Raw genomic sequence first — 25,193 nt, forward strand, 5'->3', positions numbered from 1 at the left:
GAAAAACCCAAACTTTCGGAGAGGCACTACAACTGCGCTCGTCACCTTGCGACATAAGATTTTAAGTCTAATTTGCCCAGTAATTACACTAGCTACAGCGCCTTTCAGACCGAAACACAGTAATGTTTACACATAACTGCTTCACGGCAGAAATAGGCGCCGTTGTGGTACCCATAATCTAGCCGGCATCCTGTGCAAAAGAGCCTACGACTGATGAAGCCTCGACAATAACCGAAAATTTACCACTCTATAGAAAGAGTTTTTCCAAACCAAAACGACTCAGGGACCTTCAAACAAGAGTATATCCCACCTGCTCCATACTGGTTGAATGGTGGTACATCACAGCTGTGGTTCTATAGGCATTTTACATCTATATATACTATCTATATATACCGATAAGTCATTCTTATCGCCTTTCGCGGAATTGCAATTTCCATACAAACTTCTATCGCCGGTAAGCTATACGTCGTCCATTGACAAACAGCGTGTACGGTTAAGCTGAGTTACCGTCGATAAGTTTATTGGGATAGAAATGTCAACGATAGTTACGATTTTTATCTCAAGTAAGAGATAGACTGAATATTGGGAACGGCCGTAAGACACGTCGCTTCAGTTTGTTACGAGGAGTGTAGCGAACAGCTGTTAGACCTGATTCCTGCCGCCGAATTCCACCTTCGATACGCCACAATCTTGGATATCATCCCTACCGTCTGGATGCGTGACTTCCACAGTGCGGTTTTCAACATACTGAATCACAGATTACTTATTAAGAAGCCGTCTGGAAGCTCCAAATTGTATAAATTCGGGAACAAATTTAATCTTATTATGCATACTACTCGGCTAAGTCGAACTAGTAAGTCTTTTGTTGTGCAAATTAAATGATTTTACAACAGGATGCAAGAAAATGTACGTAAAAAGTAGTATGTGTTGCGAAATTGATTAACAATTGACAAAATAATTGCATAGGTACCAATGGTTACTTAGGTACTATTACGTAAATGAGTTTTTATATGCTACACTTTGAAATAACTTTTCTTATGTCATGCAATTGCTTTACCAACATTTTGAAATATATTTTCAGATATTATGCAGTATTTTTTCAAATATCATCAATACTTATCATACTTATTCGAATATTCGATCATTTATACAATAAAATTGAGGTTAACGGTTGACCTCTATTTTGAACCATGCACGCACACTTAAGTAATAAGGCTGGTCCTTTTTCATCGGTTGTCTAGCATCAAGAGGCTCTATCTATCCGTATAAATTATATAAGATTCGAATATTAAAAGCAATATATTTTTGAATATAATGCAATAATATCTCTTCGAATATCATCTTATATCATATCATATCTTGTCAGATTTCAGATAGTAAATTTTGAATAAAAAATATTTCACTTTGAACATCCAAAAGGTAAGGATTTGAGTATTGGGCATGTAGTGCGATGTAAATCGGCTTCAGGAATCAGACAAAAAACACAAACCATCCCATTTCTTTAAACTGTAGTAAGGAACCCTCAAAACACAAATACAACTCGCGCTTAGCCATTTTTTTCGCACTCATTCGTCACGTAGACATTAGTATGTTAAATTTTTCATTGTAAACAAAACTATTTCACTTTGCAGTCATACTGTTGGCGATTTCAATACGTATGCAATTGGTCGCGATTGCAAATATGTATTCATTTGTTTATTGCCATGTTAACAATGTTTTACGTCCAATGCCATGTTAAACTCAATTTATTCAATTCTATATAGCCTATCTTTATATATATATATATATATAATTCTTGTGTGCGTGTGTATGTCACTGAACTCCTCCTAGACGTATGGACCGATTTTGATGAAATTTTTTGTGTGAGTTCAAGGGGATTCGAGGATGGTTTAGATTCACAATTGAACTACCTCCTAAACGGCTGGACCGATTTTGATGATATTTTTGTGTGTTTCCGTGAATTTGAGTTTGTTTTAGATTCTCAATTCCGTCCATATTATATAATTCTCCTACTCATGTGTATATTAGTGAACTCCTACTAACGGCTGGACCGATTTTTCAAATTTAAGACGTATGTACAGGACAACGTCTGTCGGGTCCACTAGTATATATATATATATGCCGCAGCGAAGCCGTACGACGAGCGATGCGGCATACTAATATATATATACTTGAATTTGAATAAAGCGAGGTAAACTATTAATTAACTAATTTCGAAAGCTTTTTATGAGTTAAAATTTTTTTAAAATCGGTTCAGAAATGGCCGAGAAACAATCTAACACAGAAATCAATTGGAGTCACCCAGTGGGAGCTCCGCTCAGCTTCAGAGTTTGGCGAGTCAATATCTCCTGAGGATACCTCGTGTAGAGACGAAACACGTGTCGAATTGTTTGAAGACGAATATTGGCGGAAGTTACACTCAAGAAAACTCAAAAATATTTGGATAATTATGCATTTCCGCAAAGTAACGCCTACTTCAATAAATTTTAACAAATATTAGTTGAATATTAAAAAGTGAATTTTAGGAATTACAACAAAGAAATCTATCCCCAATTTACAACAAAATTCAAAGTGAATTATGAGTCAAAGTCTGTAAATAAATTAAAAAAAGTGTGTGTGTGTGTGTTCTTACTTATGTACAACACACGCACGCAAGAAGGTTATCTTTGGCGTAATAAAACAATTATCATTTAAAAAAATTTACGGCTCGCGCTATTTTACAACGTTTGCAGAAAAAACAATATTGTAATAAAGAAGATATTAAATACAGCCAATGTAAAAAATAATATGATAACGTGATGTGTAATTAAATATCATTAAATTATTTTTATAAAACTGGAGAGCAATTATTTTTTTAAAACTTTTATGTATGTAAATTGAAATGATGTATTGAAATTTACTTTGATATTGAGTTACAAGAGGCTTGCTTGGAAGCTAGAGTATGATACAGTTAGGGACTACGCGCACTTATTCAGCTCTTTTCAGCTTTTGTCCATAGAAAACAACAATTTTGTATGGAGACGTGTAGTCGTCAATTCAGCTTTCCGCGTCCATTCTGCTTTCGCGGCATACCAGCATAAAATGAGGATAAATGTGTTTTTATTATGCGAATGCTATAGAGAGCGTTCGGCGCTGTTCGGCCGCGTACAGCGCTGTTCGCCGTCGAATGCGGCGGAACAGCTCTTTACAGGGATGGTTCGCGACTCCTTGTCGACAAGTTGCGACCTGTATTATTCCTGCATTGATTTGACGTAATCATTATGCACGCAAAGATTAAAGAGTGCAGACGTGATTTACAGGTATTATTCTCATTCTTACGACAACGTACGCGGCTGATAGAAGCAGAGCTGTATAAGTGTGACCAAAATCGTTCAGCGAAACTCGAATGGAGCTGAATAAGTGCGCGTAGTCCCTTAATGGTCTAGTTGACCGGTTGACGTCAGGGCGCCCCATGATAATGCATCCCTAACGCGCTAATAGAAGTATAAGTGTACAAAAAATATCCAAATATAATATTTGAAGGAAGACAATGGAGCAAATAGAAAAGTTTCAACTTTAAGAAATCATTAAGAAATAGTAGTACCTAGTTCGCTGCGCCGGTAAAGTTCCAGTCGAAAGTCCAGTAATTCAAAGATTCCCCTAGTAGAGTTTCGTATCGTTGAATCGATAACCGTCTTGTATCGATTAATTCGCAATAACAATTTGTCGTCGGTATCATATCTATCGAGTATTCGCCTACTTGAAACAAAACGTATTCTTGGCTCCGCGGAGACGACGTAGGCGCACTACACGGCGATCTAGCCGTTTTGATACTTTTGCATTTATATCTGTCGCTTATTAAGGCAATAAATATTATTATTATTATCCAATAAATCGCCAAAATAGCTCATAGTTGAAACCATTTCTTGACGATTTATATAAAGCTTATATTTTTACAAAAACATATTATATATCTACAGAATATGAAAAGAAAATTCATTTTTAAAGTGAAACTTTTATTACATCTCTCTCTTTCTCAGTCTCAAACTTTTTCGTCTGTGTGTTGCATGTCGCGTTACGGTCGGGCGGCGCCTTTAGTTCGCAGCAACTAACCGTGTAGTGTATAGACTATTACTCATTTGTGCCAGTGCTCAACGCTATTTTGTTTGTTTTTGTCAGCGTTTTATGTGAATATTATACAAAAATTTTTAGTTAAATGTCTATAATGTGAAAAAAAGTTTCACTTTTACCGTGGTTTCATAAAACCACACAATCCTTTTTTTCCATTAAATTTCTATTTTTTATAGACAGTGCGACAAAAAAATCACCAAAAAAAACCCCTAACTTTTACAATTGGATGGAATCTTGCTAATCATTCAATCTAAATAAAAATTGTACAAAAATTTATTAATTGTACACCAATACTATTTAACATGACAAAGTTTTGTTAATTTTGTAAAGAAAATTTTATTATGTGTGTAAAAATTTAAAATGCTTCTAATGTCGAATTTAAAACTATGGCCATCTTATACGGGAGAGGTAACCTAGCTCCGTTCGATTTCTCAAGGCCGTTGGCTCGGTCCCCAGCCTTAAGCCGGTTTGCTGTTAGCTTAGGTCTGTATTCTAGAAAGTGTCTTAATCCGTGATCTGTGATAAGACAAAACACACTCGATGACGAATTACGTTTGAAACGGATTTTGTAATACGGGAGACATTATGATGAATTTCTATAATCGCTACTATTGATTTTCGGTGTAAAATCTCCTTTAAGCGTTAGACTTCACTTCACTTACGGCCGTTCCCAATATTCAGTCTATCTCTTACTTAAGATAAAATTGTAAGTATCGTTGACTTTTCTGTCCCAATAAACTTATCGACGGTAACTCACCTTATCTGTACACGCTGTCTGTCAATGGGACGACGTATAGCTTACCAGCGATAGAAGTTTGAATGAAAATTGCAATTCACGCATCCCAATATAAGGCGATAAGAATGACTTACTCAGCTAATTACTGACAGGAACGGTCGTGAATCCGTGATCCCTGATAAGACAAAGCACACTTGATTATTTTTGGTTTGGAGAATGAGAAGAAATTTAGAATGTGACGAATTACGTTTGAGACGGCTTCTATAATACGGGCCTTAATGATGATTTTCTGTAATCGCTAATATTGATTTTCGGGGTAAAATCTCCTTTATTCGTGTTAAGCACATATAGAAAGTACAATTTTTTTTATGAAAATAAGGGACGAGGCGAGCAGGACGTTCTTATTATGATTATGGAAAAAACCCAAAATTTCTGAGCGGCACTACAACTGCGCTCGTCACCTTGAGACAAGATGTCAAGTCTCATTTGCCCAGTAATTTCACTAGCTACGGCGCCCTTCAGACCGAAACACTGTAATGCTTCACGGCAGAAATAGGCCCTGTTGTGGTACCCATACTGGTGTTGTGGTACTAATCTAGCCGGAATTCGGTGAAAAGGAGCCTCCCACTGGTCACGATTCCAGTATTTTTCTCTGTAGCTACGAGTATAGCGCGTACAATGTGTGCGCTCATAATTTTGTTTGTTTCAAGAGTTCCAAGTGCATATATAATCTTTTTTAAGAATAAACGCAATATTAATTAATAGAATTACTAAAATTGAGGTGGAAATAAAATAAATTAAAAGGCGTTGAAAACAAAGTTTAAATTAAATTATTCCAACAATCAAGTTGTATTTATATCTATATTTTAATATAGATAGGTAAAGAGAGTTTAAACCGAACTAAAACTTACAATATAAAATATGAAATTTTAATTAATGATACTACACAATGCAATTTAAATATAAACACAATAAATTCAAAAAACATTATTATTATAATTAGCATAATTATTAATCATTTAAATTATACTCTGAAACGAATTTATACAAACAGAAGACACCGTAAGTTATACGATAACAATTTTAATATAAACATAACTCAAGAATAAGAAATATTTATATTTTGTTCGACTTTTGAATTTAATTTTTCATCAGCCAAAGTGCCTGCGTCAAACGGAAATGAACTCATAAAACTTAAATTCAACAAAACACAAAGCTATAAGCGGCAAACAATGTCGCATATTAATATTATAATTTAAATCATTACATTAATTTACTTGGAGACACTACATAAAATATTCCACACTGTATCGGCATAATAAATCATTTAACACGTTTATAGGCGCATGTATGTGTAGTAAACGTGACTTATTCCAGAAACATTAGGTAAATCACGGACGAGTAAAAAAAGAAGGACACCGCGCCGTGATATTAGCAAGTGAAGCACCGTTATGCTAGTGTGTGTGCGGTTACGGGGGATACTAGTTACACAATTTTTTCTCCTAAATAATCATATATGGCCACAAATACTTATATAGTATCGTTTTCACACTTTTTCACAACGCACAACGGGATTTTTAAAATATTTTATTGAGACTCAAACTGATCTGTCACAGACGATGACAATTCTCTTAATGGCCGCCTATCGGCCTGTAGTAGTGTATCGTACGGATGATACCAGTTACACAATTTTTCTCTCTTAAATAATCATAAGTATATGGGCACAAATACTTATATAGTATTGTTTTTACACATTTTAAACGCACGACGCCTTTTTTAAAATATTTTATTGCGACGCAAACTGATCTGTCACAGACGATGGCAAATCTCATAATGGCGGCCGATCGGCTTGTATTAGTGTGTGTGCGTGGGGCTATGTATTTACACGTTAATCGGCTTGTTTTGGTGATACACTGTTATGTAAGGTGACACGGAGTCCTTATTTTTTTACTAGTCCGTGTCTGTAAATATGTTTTATAGAATACTAGCGGACCCGACAGACGTTGTTCTGTTATAAGAAAACTCTTGCGGATGGAATTTCTTTAAATCAATTATCACAAATAAATAAGCTGACCTCTACTCGGCGAAAGGAATATTCCTACCAAATTGCATGTCTCTACGCCTTATGGATCCAGAGTTATCGTGATGAGTCAATATATAGGTGGAAATCTCTTGTGTATATATATATATAGATATCATGACCCGGTCGAGTTCGGTATAGCAACAGGAGCCATACAAAAATTTCTTGTAATTGATCGTAGTCGCAATCCGATTATTAATTTTACTTAATTGGGCCTCAAAGAAAAGTTGTTTTCATTCAAAATACTTATTAGAATAAAAAAAGTTGCCATGCGGCAAGTTATAGCACAAAACTTACTGCCTTATTCATAATAAAACGCTTTTCGAAGGTATAAAGCTACATTAGTCAAAACGCGTTTTAAGCCTATCGAACGTTCGATAAAATCCTTATTCATATTCGTTAGATAAATCTCCCATAACTAATACGTCTCTATAGTACGCAATGTTGCAATTTCGTACAAAAAAACATGATTTTAACTAATTTAATGAAAGTCAAAGTTTGGAAGTCTGTCGGATGTCAATTTATGACGGATATTCAACAACTTTGAGCGGGAAGCTATTTATCACATTATTTATCGAACAGCTGATCGATGTCGGCCATGTTTTTTTGCGTTCGAGTTCTTACAATAGGTTTATAGAAGGGTTCTAGTTACCATAAGTCACGTCAGCTTTATCGAAGAGATAATGAGCGTTTTAGGTCTAATATGCGATTATGAATACCATTTTTTAACAAGCGTATATTAGCGTTGTTTTAAATCTCCGCTAAGTTATTATGAATAAGACAGTTAATGAATATATTATAATTGCTGTGTTAATATCTAGTAAATATAATATACTATAACGAAATCTAGTGTAAGGCTGGGACAAAATGGACAGTATAGAAACGATATAACGATCTCTATAGAGAGAACTTTCTGGGAAAATTTAAAACAATCTATCTAAACAAAACTACGCAATTTTTTTTATATTCAATAGAAGATATATGTCTTGGCAACAAATGCGACTCTATAATCTCATAAGATTTTTATTATATATTACTTGTTACCGATTTTATTGAGTATTTCAAAGTTGACATATGCAACAGCAATTACAAGGAAAAATTAACGTCATATAAATTGTATGAAAATAAATGTAGAGGCAAAGGATATGAAAATACATTAAAGGAGTGACTAATTCAATATAATGGTTGCTCATTATGTATGAATCAGATGTAGTTTGGTATAAAAATGTTCACAAATTTAAAACACCTATGAAGCAAGCTTCTCTTCGTGTCTCATTTGACAAACCTTCAAGAAACAGTGTTTGACACACCACACCATACGTTGACACATCACACTATACGTTGACACACCACACCATACGTTGACACACCACACTACACGTTGACACACCACACCATACGTTGACACACCACACCATACACCAATAGCAACAGATGCAATTTATAGCAATATATTGTTTGTTTGGTATTTTTTTTTTGGGTTTAGGTATGAATATGATAGATAGGTTGTTGAACAACAATATGTATTCATTTACATTTAAAGTTATACTTCTTTAGGCGCGGTATGAAAATATAATAGAGTGAAATTTTAAAATGCGCGCGCATCACTATAACACAAAAGTAACAGGGTGAAGTTGGTTTCTAAAATTTGCGACATTCGTTATTTTTTTTTTTGGTTTCTTCGTCAATTATTAGGTTAGGCAAAGGGTTCAAGCCCGTACAGCTCTATTCGTTATTTAATAATTATTTGTCAAAGCCATCGTTGCAAGATTTTTTCAATATTGTTCTTTCTACAAACGTAGAATAGCACTAGGAATAAAAAAAATTAAGGATATTTGCTTTCCAGGCCAAAGAAGTATGACTTCCTGCGTGCATACATAAATACACACACACTTTTTTTTATATGTTACGAAAACTCTAAAAAATGAGCAATAAATACATTCATTTAATCGAAAAAAATAACTTCAGTTTTGAAACCATTATAACTGAAGTTCTCGGTACTGTAATAATAGATATTAACTTGTAAGGGCAAAAACTCAATGTAGCACTTTTTTGTGCCAGCACTTTCAAACTAAAAATATATGAATCCTTGAAAAAGTTAATTCTTTACAATGATAATTTTTTCCTGTAATGTTTAGATAAAATGTAAATATTTTTATTTAGACTTATACGTTAATTCTAGAATAAAAAGTCTGGGAAGTATAAGTATGAGGAATTGTTCCATAAACGATGACCCACCATTACCACAGAGAAACAAGTCGATAAGTTAATACAGTTTAGTTGTCACTTTAAATATTTCCTCTATGTCCTATTTCCTTTAAGTCTAGAATATTTTCGTTTTATATAGCAACAACTCAGGGTTTTTTTCTTTAGGAAACCTTTTCCGAAGATTTACACTTTGGAACTAAGGTATCAATATCAAATTCATTGCTTGAAAAACATGTTTTTTAATTGTATGTATCGTTTATACTTTGTAACGTGTGTTGAAATCAACAGATAACGTACAGTATTAAGATTGTCTAATCCTCTACTTACAAATCAAAATTTACTACTTGTATGATATAGCGCGAATGACTCTACTTGATCCTAACCCCTAGTTATATTTATTTATCAGAAATGTAACTTACTGGGCTACGTAAAATGAAACACCATATTATTTAAGATGTTATTTTCTTTATAAAAACGATATCTGTGATTCTTCCCATAAACAAAAATCTAATTATTATTTTGTATTATATAAATTTTTTTATGAAAATAAGATACGAGACGAGCGTTCGGCTGATGATAATTGATACGCCCTGCTCATAACAATGGAGTGCCGCTCAGGATTCTTGAAAAACCCCAAAAGTTCTGAGCGGCACTACAACTGCGCTCGTCACCTTGAGACATAAGATGTTAAGTCTCATTTGCCTAGTAATTTTACTAGCTACGGTGCCCTAGCAGACCGTAACACAGTTATGCTTACACATCTCTGCTTCACGGCAGAAGTAGGAGCCGTTGTGGTACCCATAATCTAGCCGGCATCCTGTGCAAAGGAGCCTCCCACTGGTAAACAAATTTACTATCACTATTTGGAAAAGAACTACAACTCTTAAACTATTACCTCAACCTAATACATGATATAAATTGCTCTGAGTTATCTATTATCTAGTTTAACAAAAACATGAGATACATCTTCAATCAAATATGGGAGCATTTCCAAACAGCTGTAAATTAAAATTTGGAAGGCTGTTAAATGCAATAATTACTGTGTAAATATTAGTTTAACAAAAAGCACAATCAACTATCAAGATTCCCGAATCCGACTACACAAATCAAAACTATAGTACGATTGCTGTATAGTATAGCGCGACGGTACCGACTTGACCCTATTGCGTTTGTGAGTCATGTTCGAGGCGCGTGCCCGTGCGCAACTTGCGGTTTTAAATTTCGATACTTGGAGTCCGTTATACTATAAGTAAAATAATAAGGTAACAGTATTGCAAATCGGAAAATACGTCTACATTAGTATAAGTTGAAGGTAGATCTAGATTTTTAAAAATCAGTTTCTACGATAAATGCGGACTTTAGTACATTCAAATATTAAAAAGGGAATTATATATTTAGTTTTTTTTTTAAAAAGGTAGAAAAATGGCTCAGTCGTAAATCCTATAACTCCACAGCTGAATATCTAAGTGATCCGATAGCCTGGGACTACATTATGATTATTTTATAGCGATAGAAATGACCGTACAATATTGTATATTTTTATTGAAAAGAGCGCAAAAAAAGAATGCTGGAGGAGTATCTTGTGCCGCTTCTCTCTCAGAGCGCCATTTGTTTCCGAAGCGGTAGTAGTATCTAGTATATTAGAAATGACATCAAAAAGAATTCTAAGGGAATCAATTTTGAGAAAATAAATGCCTTTTATGCCTTTGAATCTTCTATTTTAATCACAGCAATTAGCAATCAATCATAACTTTTAGAGAATCCCGAAAAGATGCACAAAAGTTACCCGTTAATTGTTACTTTAAAGTTATAAAGTCAGATTTAATATTGCTGGTTCACTCACATCAGTTAAACTTTAAACTTTTTGAAATACCAATCTTATGATTAAACTCAACCTTTAAGCAACATTATCTTAGCAAATAACGATATAACACCTACGACCGCGAAGCCTATTAACTTGTTCACTTAGCCACGACTTGCTAAATACTTATTCATAACTTAGAAGATTTATTAATTATGATTGATAGGCGTCAGTGAAATAACTTTTAATAAGGAGTCGTTGATTTTTATGTATTTTTTACTAAGCAAGGCAGATAGAACAAAAATATATTAGAATTGGATTTTTTTTTATGAGAATAAGGAACGAGACGAGCAGGACGTTGTGCTGATGGTAATTGATACGACCTGCCCATTACAATTTAGTGCCACTCAGGATTCTTGAAAAACCCAAAAATTCTGAGCATCACTACAATTGCGCTCGTCACCTTGAGACGTAAGATGTTAAGTCTCATTTGCCCAGTAATTTCACTAGCTACGGCGCCCTTCATACCGAAACACAGTAATGCTTACACATTACTGCTTGACGGCAGAAATAGACGACGTTGTGGTACCCATAATCTAGCCGGCGTCCGGTGCAAAGGAGCTTCCCACTGATGATGAAAAGAAACTCTTTAATAAAATAAGTTTCTACATAGAGAGGTAGAGATTTTAAGTAATATAAAGATTTTATTGAAACAAGGCAACACGAGTTTTCCTCTGATTAATAAGGAAATTATCCCCACCAAGTCTCCAATCCTCATCAGTGCGTTTTTCAAGGAACTTTCTTCCACGTAAAACCAAACTCTGGTGACATTGGTGCCTTACACCTTTTTTTTTATGGAATAGGAGGACAAACGAGCGTACGGGTCACCTGGTGTTAAGTGATCACCGCCGCCCACATTCTCTTGCAACACCAGAGAAATCACAAGAGCGTTGCCGGCCTTTACGGAAGGTGTACGCGCGAAAGGTACCCATGTCGTATCGTCCCGGAAACACCGGACAAGGAAGCTCATTCTACAGCGTTGTAGTACGAGGAAAAAAGCTCCTTGAAAACCGCACTGTGGAGGACCGCCACACATCTTGGTGGGGATGATATCCTAACTTGTGGCGTTGCGTGCGAAGGTGGAATTACACCTACCTAAAGAGCAACGTTCCGGTGATTCCTTGGTGTTGGAAAAAGTTTCAAAGTCAAAGTCAAACAAACTTTATTAAATTAGGCTTTACTTCAGCGCTTCTGAATCTTCTCTACAAATATTTCTTTTGAACCACTGAATCTACCATACGTTCGGAAAACGTAGAGCTCGTGAGAAGAACATACAAGAAACTCAACGGCCACTCTTTTCAATCAAATAGAGTATTTTACAATGGCTGTAAGATACATCATAAATAAGTTTGTTAGGCGATACATCCAATATATGAATTGTGTTAGTTAAAAGCCTTTTAAATAACAAAATTTGGCCTTCTCTTACAAAACAAAAATTGGATGTACTTTAATTAGTACTAACTATGCATTTATAATAAGATATGATATATTTCGAGACTTAAGCCAATATTTTTTAATCCTTTCTATACTTTGTGATATCCGTAAAGACGTCATCATTCTTCAACCTTCAAAAATAACTTAAATATGTAATATATATCTAAGTATCAAAAGAAATGTTAAACTGTTTAATCTAATAGTTAGGAACATCGAAAACGACAACGAACTAGGCTTCGACATATATTTTTATCAGTGCCAAGACACTCATTGCCAATCTTTCAAATTTACCAGATAATTAACTCAATGACGACATAAAGGAAATCGTTACAGATGATTTTCCTCTGAGATTACCTCCCAAGTGGCATCCCCCCACCGTACAATTCATAACTCACCAGGCACGCGATTCCGAACTCTATTACACGGCAACAAGCCATCGTCATCATAGACGAAGAGAGGCATACGGAATTAATTGTATTATTATTGACATCGCTCGTTGAATTTCAATAACCGGTCTGTTAGGCTTCTAAGAACGGTGTGGATTTTTGTCGTTCGCAGAAGTTGTTTTAGTTTCCAAGCCACGATCGGACCTAGGTTTCTTAAAACTGGATAAATCTGGAATCTTAACGCGGTTCGTTTGATGTATTTATCGGTATTTTTACAGGCAACGGTATCGAAACAGTTGGTGAGAACCATCAAACAGCCGGTACCTCGGTCATATACTGCGCTTCGATAGGTACCGCCTGCTGCAAACTATTTTGATGTGGAAAATTGCTGGAAAAAGAGGTGCTGGAATTTTGATGTGGAAAATTGCTGGAAAAAGAGGTGCTGGAAGAAGAAAGAAATCCTGGCTCAGAAGCTTTTTTTTTTATGACAGTAAGGGACGAGACGAGCAGGACGTTCAGCTGATGGTAATTGATACGCCATTACAATGTAGTGCCGCTCAGGATTTACGATAAACCCAAAAATTCAGAGCGGCACAACAGTTGCGCTCGTCACCTTGAGACATAAGATGTTAAGTCTCATTTGCCTAGTAATTCTTCTGAATAACACAGTAATGCTTACATTTAACTGCTTCACGGCAGAAATAGGCGCCGTTGTGGTACCCACAATCTAGCCGGCATCCTGTGCAAAGGAGCCTCCCACTGGACATAAGGGAGTGGACTGGCATCAAGACAGGTCAAGAACTGTTCCGCTTAGCCATGGACAAGAAGAACTTTAAAAAACTGAGTGCTGACAGGTTATACGTTATTATACATAATTAGAAAACTCACTTAAAGGAGGTTTGTGTGTGTGCGTGTGTGTGTGTGTGCGCGCGTGTCTCTCTCTGTGTGTATGTGTGTGTCTGTGTGTTTTTTTTTATTAATTAAGTCTATGTTAGTATGTCCAACTGTGCACAACTATTGATGCTTAAGTTTTAATTTTAAGGCGCGGACTGACTAGGATTGTAAACGCTACAACCAATATTACAATGTTTGTGTTGATCATGTGGCTAAGCTGCAAATGGGCATTTATTTTAATGGTTTTGTTTTGTTTATTCAAAAAATACATATTAAATTGAATAATTGTTCGGTTTAAATTTTAGAAAAATACAAATTCTATAAAGTTCTTTTAAAAAAGAATATTGTTATCGCTGAAAATTCAGAGATTTTTAAATCCAAAGTTTATTTTTGTGTAGCAACTTCCAAATTTTTTATTGGATATTTCAAAATATATATAAATACTAGTGGACCCGACAGACGTTGTCCTGTAGGAGGAGTTCACTAACATGCACATGTGCAGGAGAATTATATTATATGGACGGATTCTCAATAGAATCTAAATCAATCTCAAATTCACTGGAACACACAAAAATCATCAAAATCGGTCCAGCCGCTTAGGAGGTAGTTCAATTGCGAATCTAAACCATTCTCGAATCCAGCTGAAGACACACACCAATCTCAAATTCACTGGAACACACAAAAAAATCATCAAAATCGGTCCAGCCGTTTAGGAGGTAGTTCAATTGTGAATCTAAACCATTCTCGAATCCACCTGAAGAAACACAGAAAGTTTCATCAGAATCGGTCCAGCCGTCTAGGAGGAGTTCAGTGACATACACACGCACACAAGAAATATATATATATATATAAAGATTCTATTCGGTTCTAATTCCTCTTTATGTACTGTATTTTTTGCGTCGGAATATTTTAATTGCGTCTTATTGTAATCGACTCTCTAAGAAACTAATTTTTGTGGATATCGAGGTATGACCGCGCCTTAAGCACGTTTTCTGTATCGTCGTATTTTAGTATTACTAGCTAATGGGAGCAAATAATCATATTGTATAAGGTGCGTGGTACATAAATGCTTTCACCAACCAACTCATTAAACATATAAAGCAATTAAAACGTAGTAAGCTTATCTTTACCTGATAAGATCTTAAAACTTTGGACTTTTTCGGATGTTGCTACTTCTGTTGAGCGTTTTATGGACAGTCCATTTATGGCAACACTGTCATGAAGACATTAAATACTTTCTTTACGTTCTAGCCCTTTCGTTATACAACAAACTATATATTTCCTGTAACAGATCAGATGTTTTTTTTTATCAGAAAAAGTGTAAAGTTACTCCGAGTTTTAAATTACTTCTCCATGTCTAGGTAAGTTAAAGACTAACCCCTTATTCATAATGGTCCGCTAAATTTTAAACAGCCGCTTAGGAGTGTTTTTTCTCATTTTGACTTATGTCAATAGAAGAAGACAGAGTGAGAATTAGCAATGCTTTAAGTTAGCAGACTATTATGAATAAGGGGGAAACAGTTTTGAATTTGGAATAATTTCGTGTTTATTTAAAACACAGTGTAAGTTTGACTTATGAAATACGCATATATTCGCAATGAACTAGTATTTTCCTCACGACATCTATATAATTAAGGGCAGTATACATACAAGTAGCAATCACACTCTGTATAAGGCATGCAATTCAGTCAATTAACGCAAGGGCATCGCCAAGGTCATGGGTCACACCATGAATATCAATAAGGCTTTGATGCTTCCTCACTCCCAGATACATGGCTAAATATAAGGGCATCAGTAGACGTAGTATTTTCTTTGATTTTTAAATAAAATACTTTTTAAAAGATAAGAACGCATGTGAAAGGCATTTATTTTTCTCAAAATTGATTCCTTTAGAATTCTTTTTGATGTCATTTCTTATACTACTAGATACTACTACCGCTTCGGAAACAAATGGCGCTCTGAGAGAGAAGAAGCGGCGCAAGAAACTCTCCCAGCATTCTTTTTTTTGCGCTCTTTTCAATAAAAATATACAATATTGTACAGGCGCTATAAAATAATCACAATCTAGTCCCAGGCTGTCCGATCATTTAGATATTCAGCAGTGGAGTAATAGGATTTACGACAGAGCCATTTTTTTATAAAACATTTAAATTTATTTATAGATAATGCCTGAACAGTGGCTGGGACTTTATTGTAGAAGTGTATACATTTAACCTTAAAGCTATTATGTATCTTGTGTTTTTATATTAGATTTTTCGTAAAAGTTACATTTTTATTATTATTATAGCTAACCCAACGTTTCAATACCTTTCCAGTTAACATTTTTAGGTGGAATAACCTTTTTTTTCTTGGAAACACTTTTTACACAAATTATGTTGCCCCAAACTAAGAGGCATACCCTGTACTATGGGTACAAGACAATGATATATCTAATACAATATACTTACAAACTTTTAAACATACATTAATACATATCGGAAACAAACATCCATATTCATCATATAAATGATTGCACCTACCGGGATTCGAACCCAGGATCACTAGCTTAGTCGTCTCGTTTCAATTAATTGGACGATTTAGATTCAAAATAAGTTATGGTTAGGTTAGTTATGGAATAGGAGGACAAACGAGCGTACGGGTCACCTATTGTTAAGTGATCACCGCCGCCCACAATCTCTTGCAACAACAGAGGAATCACAGGAGCGTTGCCGGCTTTTAAGGAAGGTGTACGCGCTTTTTTTAAAGGTACCCATGTCGTTTCGTCCCGGGAACAACGCACAAGGAAGTTCATTCCACAGCTTTGTAGTACGTGGAAGAAAGCTCTTTGAAAACCGCACTGTGGAGGACCGCCACACATCTAGATGGTGGGGATGATATCCAAACTTGTGGCGTGTCGTGCGAAGGTGGAATTCGGCATAATAAAATAAAATAATAAGGTACAATAAAATATTGAAAATTTTTAAAGTTCAATATAATTCATAATAAAAATAAAGTTATTAATAATTTGTAATGATAATTTTGGCCTATGTTTTATCATTTCAAATCAAGTAGAGTAATGAAATAAAAATATATCACAGCGTGTATCATAAACAATAATACAAGATGTACAATTAATAATAATAACAATTAAACTGTCGGGGATTAATGCATTAAGCAGACTAAGATTAGGGAAATACCCCGCGTTATTTACAACTCTATAAATCATATTATTATAAACTAGCTGACCCGGCAAACGTTGTTTTGCCATATAAAGTATAATTCACGCGATAGTTTTATAAGTAATAAAATATTGCCTATATTATAGCCTGTACATCATGTTGTTCTATTGTCAATAGTTTTTGCAGCGCACGCAAAAATAGGTTTTCGATTTTACACTTTGTGTTACAAAATAGCAATTTTATTACGGATCCCTTGAAAAAAAAAACATAGCATATAGCCTTCCTCGATAAATGGACTACCCAACACTGAAAGAATCATTCAAATCGGACCAGTAGTACCAGAGATTAGCGCGTTCAAACAAACAAACAAACACTGCAGCTTTATAATATTATATATAAGTATAGATAACACTGCATATGTCATATGTGTCTACTACGTTATTATTTCAAATTAATCATTTTAGCTCTTATAGCAATGGCTAATTCTATACATATGGACATATCAATCGCAGTCTGATAACGGAACGGCAAAAGCGTGCTTAAAGCCAATGTAAGCACACTTTTCTCCTCAGTCGTGTGTCAACTGTGTGTCAATTAACAAGCCTGTGTGCTATAAAAAGTGCTTAAATAATACATTAATACTCAAAAAAAAAGATGGCGTGACTTATCATTATATAAGATTGATATGCAAAAAACGGAGGTAAATTAAAAAAAAACGAATATTTTTTTATTAAATATGGTACAATATTATTGACAAGTCCCCAGACAAGACCCGCTTGTCAGAATGGGACAGATGAAAGGACATAATCAGAAATGTATAGGTAGATATAGCAGTCGAAGGTTATTATGGTGTCATGTGCCATATTTCGGCTTTGATTTTGTATGTAGTGCATTGTCTATATGTATAGAACGTCATTGTCTTATAGTCATAATCTAGGTGTTGGTCCAAAATTTTTGCCAAAGTCGCCAAGAACTTTTTTTGATTCATGCTGTGTTGTAAGTTCTTCCCTTGGCCAATGTTTTTGGTTAAATTGCGTGCACATTACATTAACTAACATATCATAGATTAGTTAAATATAATTAATATAAAGAAATAGCCTATACGAAAACAGGTGTGATTGTATGTATGTAGATATATGAAGAAACTATAAGGTACACTTTACATACAATAAAAAAAATACATACATTTAAATGCTTTTCTATCTTTCTGCAGCTCGTAAATCACTCGTGTCAATGAAGGCATGAGTGGTATTGCCGATGTCACTATCTTTCTCGCACGTATAGGAGTTTTGACGTTTATTTCGATTTTTAATGACAAATTAACTACATAAACGTGCACCAACGAACTTAATTTATTTGTAACTAAAACGTTCTTCTACTGCTAATATTCGGAATGTACTTTTTTGTTTAAATTTCTTAGTTATTTTTATTGGAGATACCTTGCAACCTACCTACTTTTAAGGCGCTATTTATGTATTGTCTTACAAATTGTTTTGGTCAGAGAAGGTGTAGTGACAAAGTTGAGAGGGAAATATTAAGGCTCAATGAAAAATACTTTTCATTCGAAAATAGGATTCTGAATTCACTTTTCGTAAACAATATTCACACATAAGGAGGCCGCAAGAAACTCAGCGAGTGTAATATTTTTATTTTATTTTTTTAAATTGCATTCGTTATTTGGGTTGTCGCTCCATTACCCAGGTCATTGCCACCTGGATTTTAAGCCCAATAAGGCTACTCCCACACAGTGAACTATATCTGACCAGACATCATGCTTAAACACAACCATTAGTTATTACTACTGTCGCTAACAGTATTATGTTACTTTGAAAAATCGGCTAAGTGTGAATAGAGCGACAGTTTCAAATCTTAACTTAATAGGATTTTAGAATCACTTATTAAATGTCAAAATATATACTTATAAATAACAAGCTGACCCAGCAAACGCTGTATTGCCGTATAAAGTAATAAAAAAAATCAATATTTATATAAAAATAGATGACGACCGATTCTCAGACCTACCAAATATATCGTACATAAAATGTATCGTACTACAATAATCATTATATTCGATTGCCATATTGCAACTCTATTGCGTGTCTGTGCATGGATTAGAATAATATTAAAATCGCGATACAAAAGTAAGTGTTGAACGTAGATGGGTAAAAAGTTGTATGTATTTTTTAATGCTGAATCGTAATTAAACAAATTTAAAAAAAAAAGTCAAAGAAATTAAAAAAAAAATTTGGGGTATAAAACCTTAACATTTGGGGGGATGAAAAATATATGTTGTACAATTCTCCACCCTAGCCGATATGCATGTTAAGATTCACGAAAATCGGTCCAGCCGTTTCGGAGGAGTTCGTACACCGTGACACGAGAATTTTATATATTAGATAAATATGCCTCAGGACAGAGAAGAACGGACGTAAGACTCAGCGGACCTCTGATTTTTATTAAATAACATTGCATTAAAATAAAATTTTAAATATATTAAATAGCTTGAAGGCGATCACAAACCCGATACCTTTAGTTTGGAGGTCAGGCTTACATACCGCTAGACTATAAGGTCATCAAACAGATTAAGGAAACAACTTAATGATACAAGAACTTGGTAATTCTAAATGTTTCACATTTCACATTTTCTCCAACACACAGGAATCTGTTGTGTGTATGACAAAAGTATCGCCTAATTCCCGAAACGGAAGTGTACAACAGCCAACCCGTACTTGGCCGGTTTATATTTTTTATTTGAGTCTTATTTCATTAAGCACGATACTATCTAACCACCCACACAGGCTCATAATGACTTGCCATATCAAAATTTGGTACAGTCGAGTACAAATGCGTTTCATTTATTTTATTCATTAATTTAGTAAGGTGTATTCTGGTTGTATAGGCTTACTTACTTATTGTAGTAATGGTATGTGTATATACCAAATACGGCCTCTATGTGTGATATATGTGAGTGTATTTACGGTTGCGTACTTTGGTATTATATTGCGACCCCTTACGTACGATGGCTGTGCCACAGCCTCTTTCAAAATATCTAGAAAAAAATTCCACCTGAAAATACTATCTAACAATGTTCATTGTAACTTATGTATTCTTACTTATTTAAATCATTTTAGGGTATCTCCGAATCAGCTTTAAGGTTTTAGATGAAGTTTATTACACGCGTCTTTTATGGGCGAAAAAATTACTCTCAATTCAACACGTTTTTTCTGAGCGGAGATCGACTACCAGATTAGATAAAAACTGGATTCTAAATAATCTTAGATTAGAAAACGTGTATTAAAAGACAAAAGGCATATATTTTCTTAAAATTGACTCCTTTAGAATTCTCTTTGATGTCATTTCTAATACACTTGATACAACTACCGCTTCGGAAACAAATGGCGCTCTGATAGAAGAAGCGGCGCAAGAAACTCTCCCAACATTCTTTTTTTGAGCTCTTTTTAATAAAATATACAATATACTGTCATTGCTATTGCTATGAAATAGTCATATTCTATTTCCAGTCTATCCGATCACTTAGATAATGGAGTAGTAGGATTTACGACACAGCCATTTTTTAATAAAACATTTGAATTTATTTATAGATAATGCCTGAACAGTGGCTGGAACTTTATTATAAAAGTGTATAAATTTACCCTTAAAGCTATTATGTATCTTATGAAGCCTACAAGATTAGATACAAGCAATAAGATATAATAATGAAAATCACTATTATGAGCAAAAAGATGACGATTTTTGTGAACTTATATTAAATTTTCAAAAATGTACTAACAATGAACAGTCATAATATTTTTTTTTAAATTATTCTTTGAGTGACTGTCTATTGAAAGTGGACGTAAGCAAGTTTATTTTTAACACTTGTGTTTGCGAGTGTATCTCTTGTATGACTTATTGCGTAGCTGTACCGTCCTGTACAGTTGTACACCCGTGCTGCCATCTCGCGGTGAAAGTTAACCTCGTGTAGTTTTAATTGTTACTATGCTTATGATTGCAAAGTTTAAACAACTCATTTATAATCTTATACGATTGTGCAACTAATTGTTGTATTTAAAAAATATATTCAATTAATGCGATATTAAATATTTCTATCAAATTCAGAGTTAAATCGTTTTTGCCTTGTGTGTTAATTTATTTATCGGTTTTTTCTTGTGTGTAAAATCGTTCGTATTACCTACTGGTTAACAACTAAACCACCTCCATTGTTTGTGATAACAAAATTACAGATTTTCTTTTATGAATCTGTTTGAGTGTAGTTACAGTACTTAAACAGGGAAAAAATTTTTTCTCTCACGTATACGCCACAGTTTGTGACAAATAGCTTACGTAATAGTTTGTAACTTTAAAAAAAAACTCGGTTAGTAACACAAAAGTTTTTTTTTTAAGAAAAGGCAAGCAAATGTGTGGCTATCTGCTTGGTGTAACTATCAAGTAAAATGGCGGTCTATTTTCTCTTGCGGGAACTATTACCATAGACGAGCACTATTACCTATTAAGTGGGTCCGAGGTAAGCTGACAAAAGCCGGTTTGTACGAAAAGACCACTGGACACACGTAACACAAAACAATTATTTTGTTCTATATACAAAAAGTATTAAAAAATAACATTTACAATATAATTATAATTGTGTATAAATTACCCTGGCATATTTTGCTCTGGCTGATTGCGCGCCCTTAGTCGACTCGAGCCGATTTCAACGATCGTTACATAGCCGGGCGTGACAGCTGAGTTAACATGAGTTTGTGAGAAGTGACTTGCCTATACTGATTTTCACGGTGACAGCTATGTTATAGTTAGTTAGAGTCACAAAACCTTCATTATAATTTCTGGTTTGATTTATAACTACCCTCGTTATATATATCGCTAGAGAGCTATTCGCAGGACGTGATTAAGTCGCGTGTTATCACGGTGGTGGTATTTCCAACGATATTTATTGTTCCAAAGTTACGTCACTGTACATGAAATGTTAGTTATAGAAATACGTTAGGATACTATATTACTATATTATATATAATAAACTTCACCTGTATAAATAAGCCCCGAATTTTCTAAAAGTTTGCACTCCGCAAGATCTTAATTATAAAAAATCGAAAATCAAAATAAGTTTATTCACGTAGGTCACGGAAATGACACTTATGAATGTCAAAAAAAATATATTTTTCTTATTGAATCTACCGCTACTTCGTAAAGGGTTGAGCTAATGAGAAGAAGTAGCAAGAAACTCATTGCCACTCTTTTATATCAAGATTTACATTTACATCGATTTACAAATCGTTTCAATTACAATATAATATGTAAAATGATGCAACAAACACACTTAAACGTCAAATAGTCAGAAATACAGTAAATAAATTATATAGGTACCTACTATCTTCTTGTTAAACCAAGTACTACAAATACTTTATATTTTGATTCAGTTTTGACTAAATATATATTATGTTTTCAGAATATATGATTCATTTTCAAGTCAACTCAATTTAAAATACATGGCAAACCCTTTACCAGACCTTTCAATGTCCAAGGCGAGAATAGTTAAATTAATTTTATGTAAATATAAATAAGTTTGATAGCCTCGTAGACACAACTCGTTCGGTATTCCAAATTTAAATTTCAAGATTAGATATTTCTGCTGACTCATGTCTACGGTTTTGGAACGGGTCATAGATAATTTATTAAGATTTCAAAAGGGTAATATGAAGTTTTTTTTTTAATTGTAACAAAAGGGTTAGCTTGTTATTTAAAGACCCATGCTATTTAGGGTTGTATAGAACAGTCTTCATTAAATGGTAACGGTGTAATAACAAAAAAAATAATTTAAACACGACTTAAACACGTATTTTGTTAAACAGTGACCTAACAATAACGACGTCTAAAATGGAGTTTAACTTTTTCTATTACAAAACAGTGTTTAGCTTGTGTTTAACTAAAACGTTGTTAAACATAACACAAACTGAAGTGTACAGCAACGATTAAGGGAAAGAGAGATCTACCTACCACATAGAAAAGTACCAGGTTAACATAACCACACAGGAAGTAACACGAGTCGAACTCAGACAGATTGCAAATATGATAGGCGCCGTTGTTTTATAAAATGTACATATCCTATTATTTATTGGTGGTTCCTTCTTTTAGAAATAACAAATAGGTACTCCCCCTGAAACGCTGACAACATTGGTATAATTTCTCTAAATTCGAAAGGACAAAATTAATTTTCGAAAAAGTCGTGAAGTCTTAGTGAATTAAACAAAAACAACTCACCTAGCATTTTACTGAGATCAGCGTTGTGCAGATCGGGATTCTCATCAGCTAACTTCTTCCTCTCAACCTTCGCCCAGACCATGAATGCATTCATGGGCCTTCGTATCCTCGCCTCCTTCAAAGCTTTTGCTTGTCCCATTTTCGTCGTAAACGGTGCTCTGCCATACTGCTGGCTTCCAAAGTCCCTGGGTGCATCGTAAGGGTGTCTGTAGTCGTACTGAGGTCTGTACTCCAAGCCGTAAGGCAGGGTTGACCAGACAACTAGTTCAGGACTAGTTTCCTGGGTAGAGTCTGTGCTGTTCTCGACAGCTCCTTGCACGTATTGCTCGTAGCTCCTGTGGTAAGTTGGCGGGGATTCCATACCTGCGCCACCAGTGTCCATCATACTGTAAAAGAAATATAATTTAAAATTTGTACCATCTTTAATGGAAAAGGAGGACAAACGAGCGTACGGGTCACCTGGTGTTAACGCAACCCAAATTCATTTGCAACACTAGAGGAATCACAGGAACATTGCCGGTCTTATGGACGCGTTTCTTTGAAGGTACCCATGTCATATCGTTTCGGAAACACCGCACAATGAAGCTCATTCTACAGATTTGTTGAATGTGGAAGAAAGTTCTTTGTGGAGGAACGCCACACATCCAGATGTTGGGAATGATATCCTAATTTGGATTTGGAGTTATCAAATGGAAGTATATTTGCAAGATACCGGTGCAAGCCATATTTGCCATTCGGTTTGTACGGTAGCTAGTAACATTACTAAGTCATAGAGACTTAACATCTTATGCCCCAAAAGTCATCAACGTAATCGCAGTGCTGCTCAGAATTTTGTGTTCAACCAAGAATCATGAGGTGCACTGCATTGTACTGCGCAGGATCTCGTAACATTGGTCGAGTTTATTACTTTCACCAGAAAGAAAAGCACCATCAACTTCAATTATAATATAGATAGCACGATCATTCAACAAACTAACGCAATCCATGACCTATGAAGTTTTAATGGACACTAAAATGACATTCAATGAACACCTGTCAGAAATAGTCACCAGGTCGTGCAAACATTTGGGATTCATTCTGCGCGTCAGTAAACTACAAATACTATATTATGCTAACGTAAAAAGTATTCTTGAGTATTGCAGCAATATATGGCACCCACGATACATAACACATGTCCAAGAAATTGAAAACATACAAGCAAAATTTTTAAAATATATCAACTATCGCGCACGACACAATTATGTGGACTACCCCGAATCTTGCAGGTTTCATAATATGATGACACTTGAGGACAGGCGGAAGGTTCTGGATCTCTCTTTCCTTCATAACATAGTTCATGGTAGGATCGATAGTACAGAGCTAACTGAATTACCAGTGCCGTCAGTTCGCACTAGACACACGTCTCTATTCCAAGTTCCGCTGAGTCACACCAATTATTATGAAAATTGGTAATCTGTCGCAGACTATGCAACTATAATAAACAATTCAACAGTACTGAACTTTTTAATAACAGTAAAGGCTGCTTTAAAAGGAGTGTTAATAAAAATCTAAAGGAAGGTTAAATTTAGAGTAATTCACAAACACACACACACACACGCACTCTCACCAAACCACACGCACAAATATTATGTCTTATTATAAATATTGTAAATCCGTTATTAGATGCAAGTTTCTACAAAATAGTATTATTATAACCTAATTTAACATCTTTGGGTCTTATTGTTTTAAAGTAAATTAAACATTTTCTCTTAAAAAAGTTCATTAAGAGACTTTGTCCCAGGCAACCTGATTCCAAGTCAGTCTGGTTGGATTCAAGTTCAATTCTTTGCCGGGCCTTTGAATTGAGTGTATGTTCTACACTCAAGGTTCCTCCCTAGTCGTAGCGGTTCGGGAGTATTGTCTTTCATATCATAGCTGACTGAACAATTATTATCAAGTAGGTCTGTACTATACTGTCCTTTGCGATCCTGCGATGTCACATGTCAATAAGACGTGAACCGAATTCATTAAATTTGGCAACGAATTTAAAATTGAAGCCCAAACGTAGAATCCC

General features: G+C 34.7%; 2 protein-coding genes and 1 long non-coding RNA gene across 3 annotated transcripts in view; 1 reads left to right on the forward strand and 2 right to left on the reverse strand.

The window, feature by feature from the left end:
• LOC126969917 (uncharacterized) overlaps positions 1-25,193 on the forward strand; it is a 433,182-nt gene that overhangs the window by 211,510 nt on the left and 196,479 nt on the right. The gene's annotated exons all lie outside the window — the stretch shown is intronic.
• Positions 1-25,193, reverse strand: part of LOC126969963 (uncharacterized) — a 271,229-nt gene that overhangs the window by 192,409 nt on the left and 53,627 nt on the right. The gene's annotated exons all lie outside the window — the stretch shown is intronic.
• Positions 1-25,193, reverse strand: part of LOC126969901 (transcription factor Sox-17-alpha-A) — a 173,178-nt gene that overhangs the window by 104,421 nt on the left and 43,564 nt on the right. Inside the window, exon 3 of the mRNA XM_050815522.1 lies at positions 23,141-23,526. Coding sequence (XP_050671479.1) covers positions 23,141-23,526 — 386 coding nt within the window. The remainder of the gene's footprint in view (positions 1-23,140; positions 23,527-25,193) is intronic.

Source organism: Leptidea sinapis, chromosome 19 (assembly GCF_905404315.1).
Source record: "Leptidea sinapis chromosome 19, ilLepSina1.1, whole genome shotgun sequence".
Classification (NCBI taxonomy): Eukaryota; Metazoa; Arthropoda; class Insecta; order Lepidoptera; family Pieridae; genus Leptidea; species Leptidea sinapis.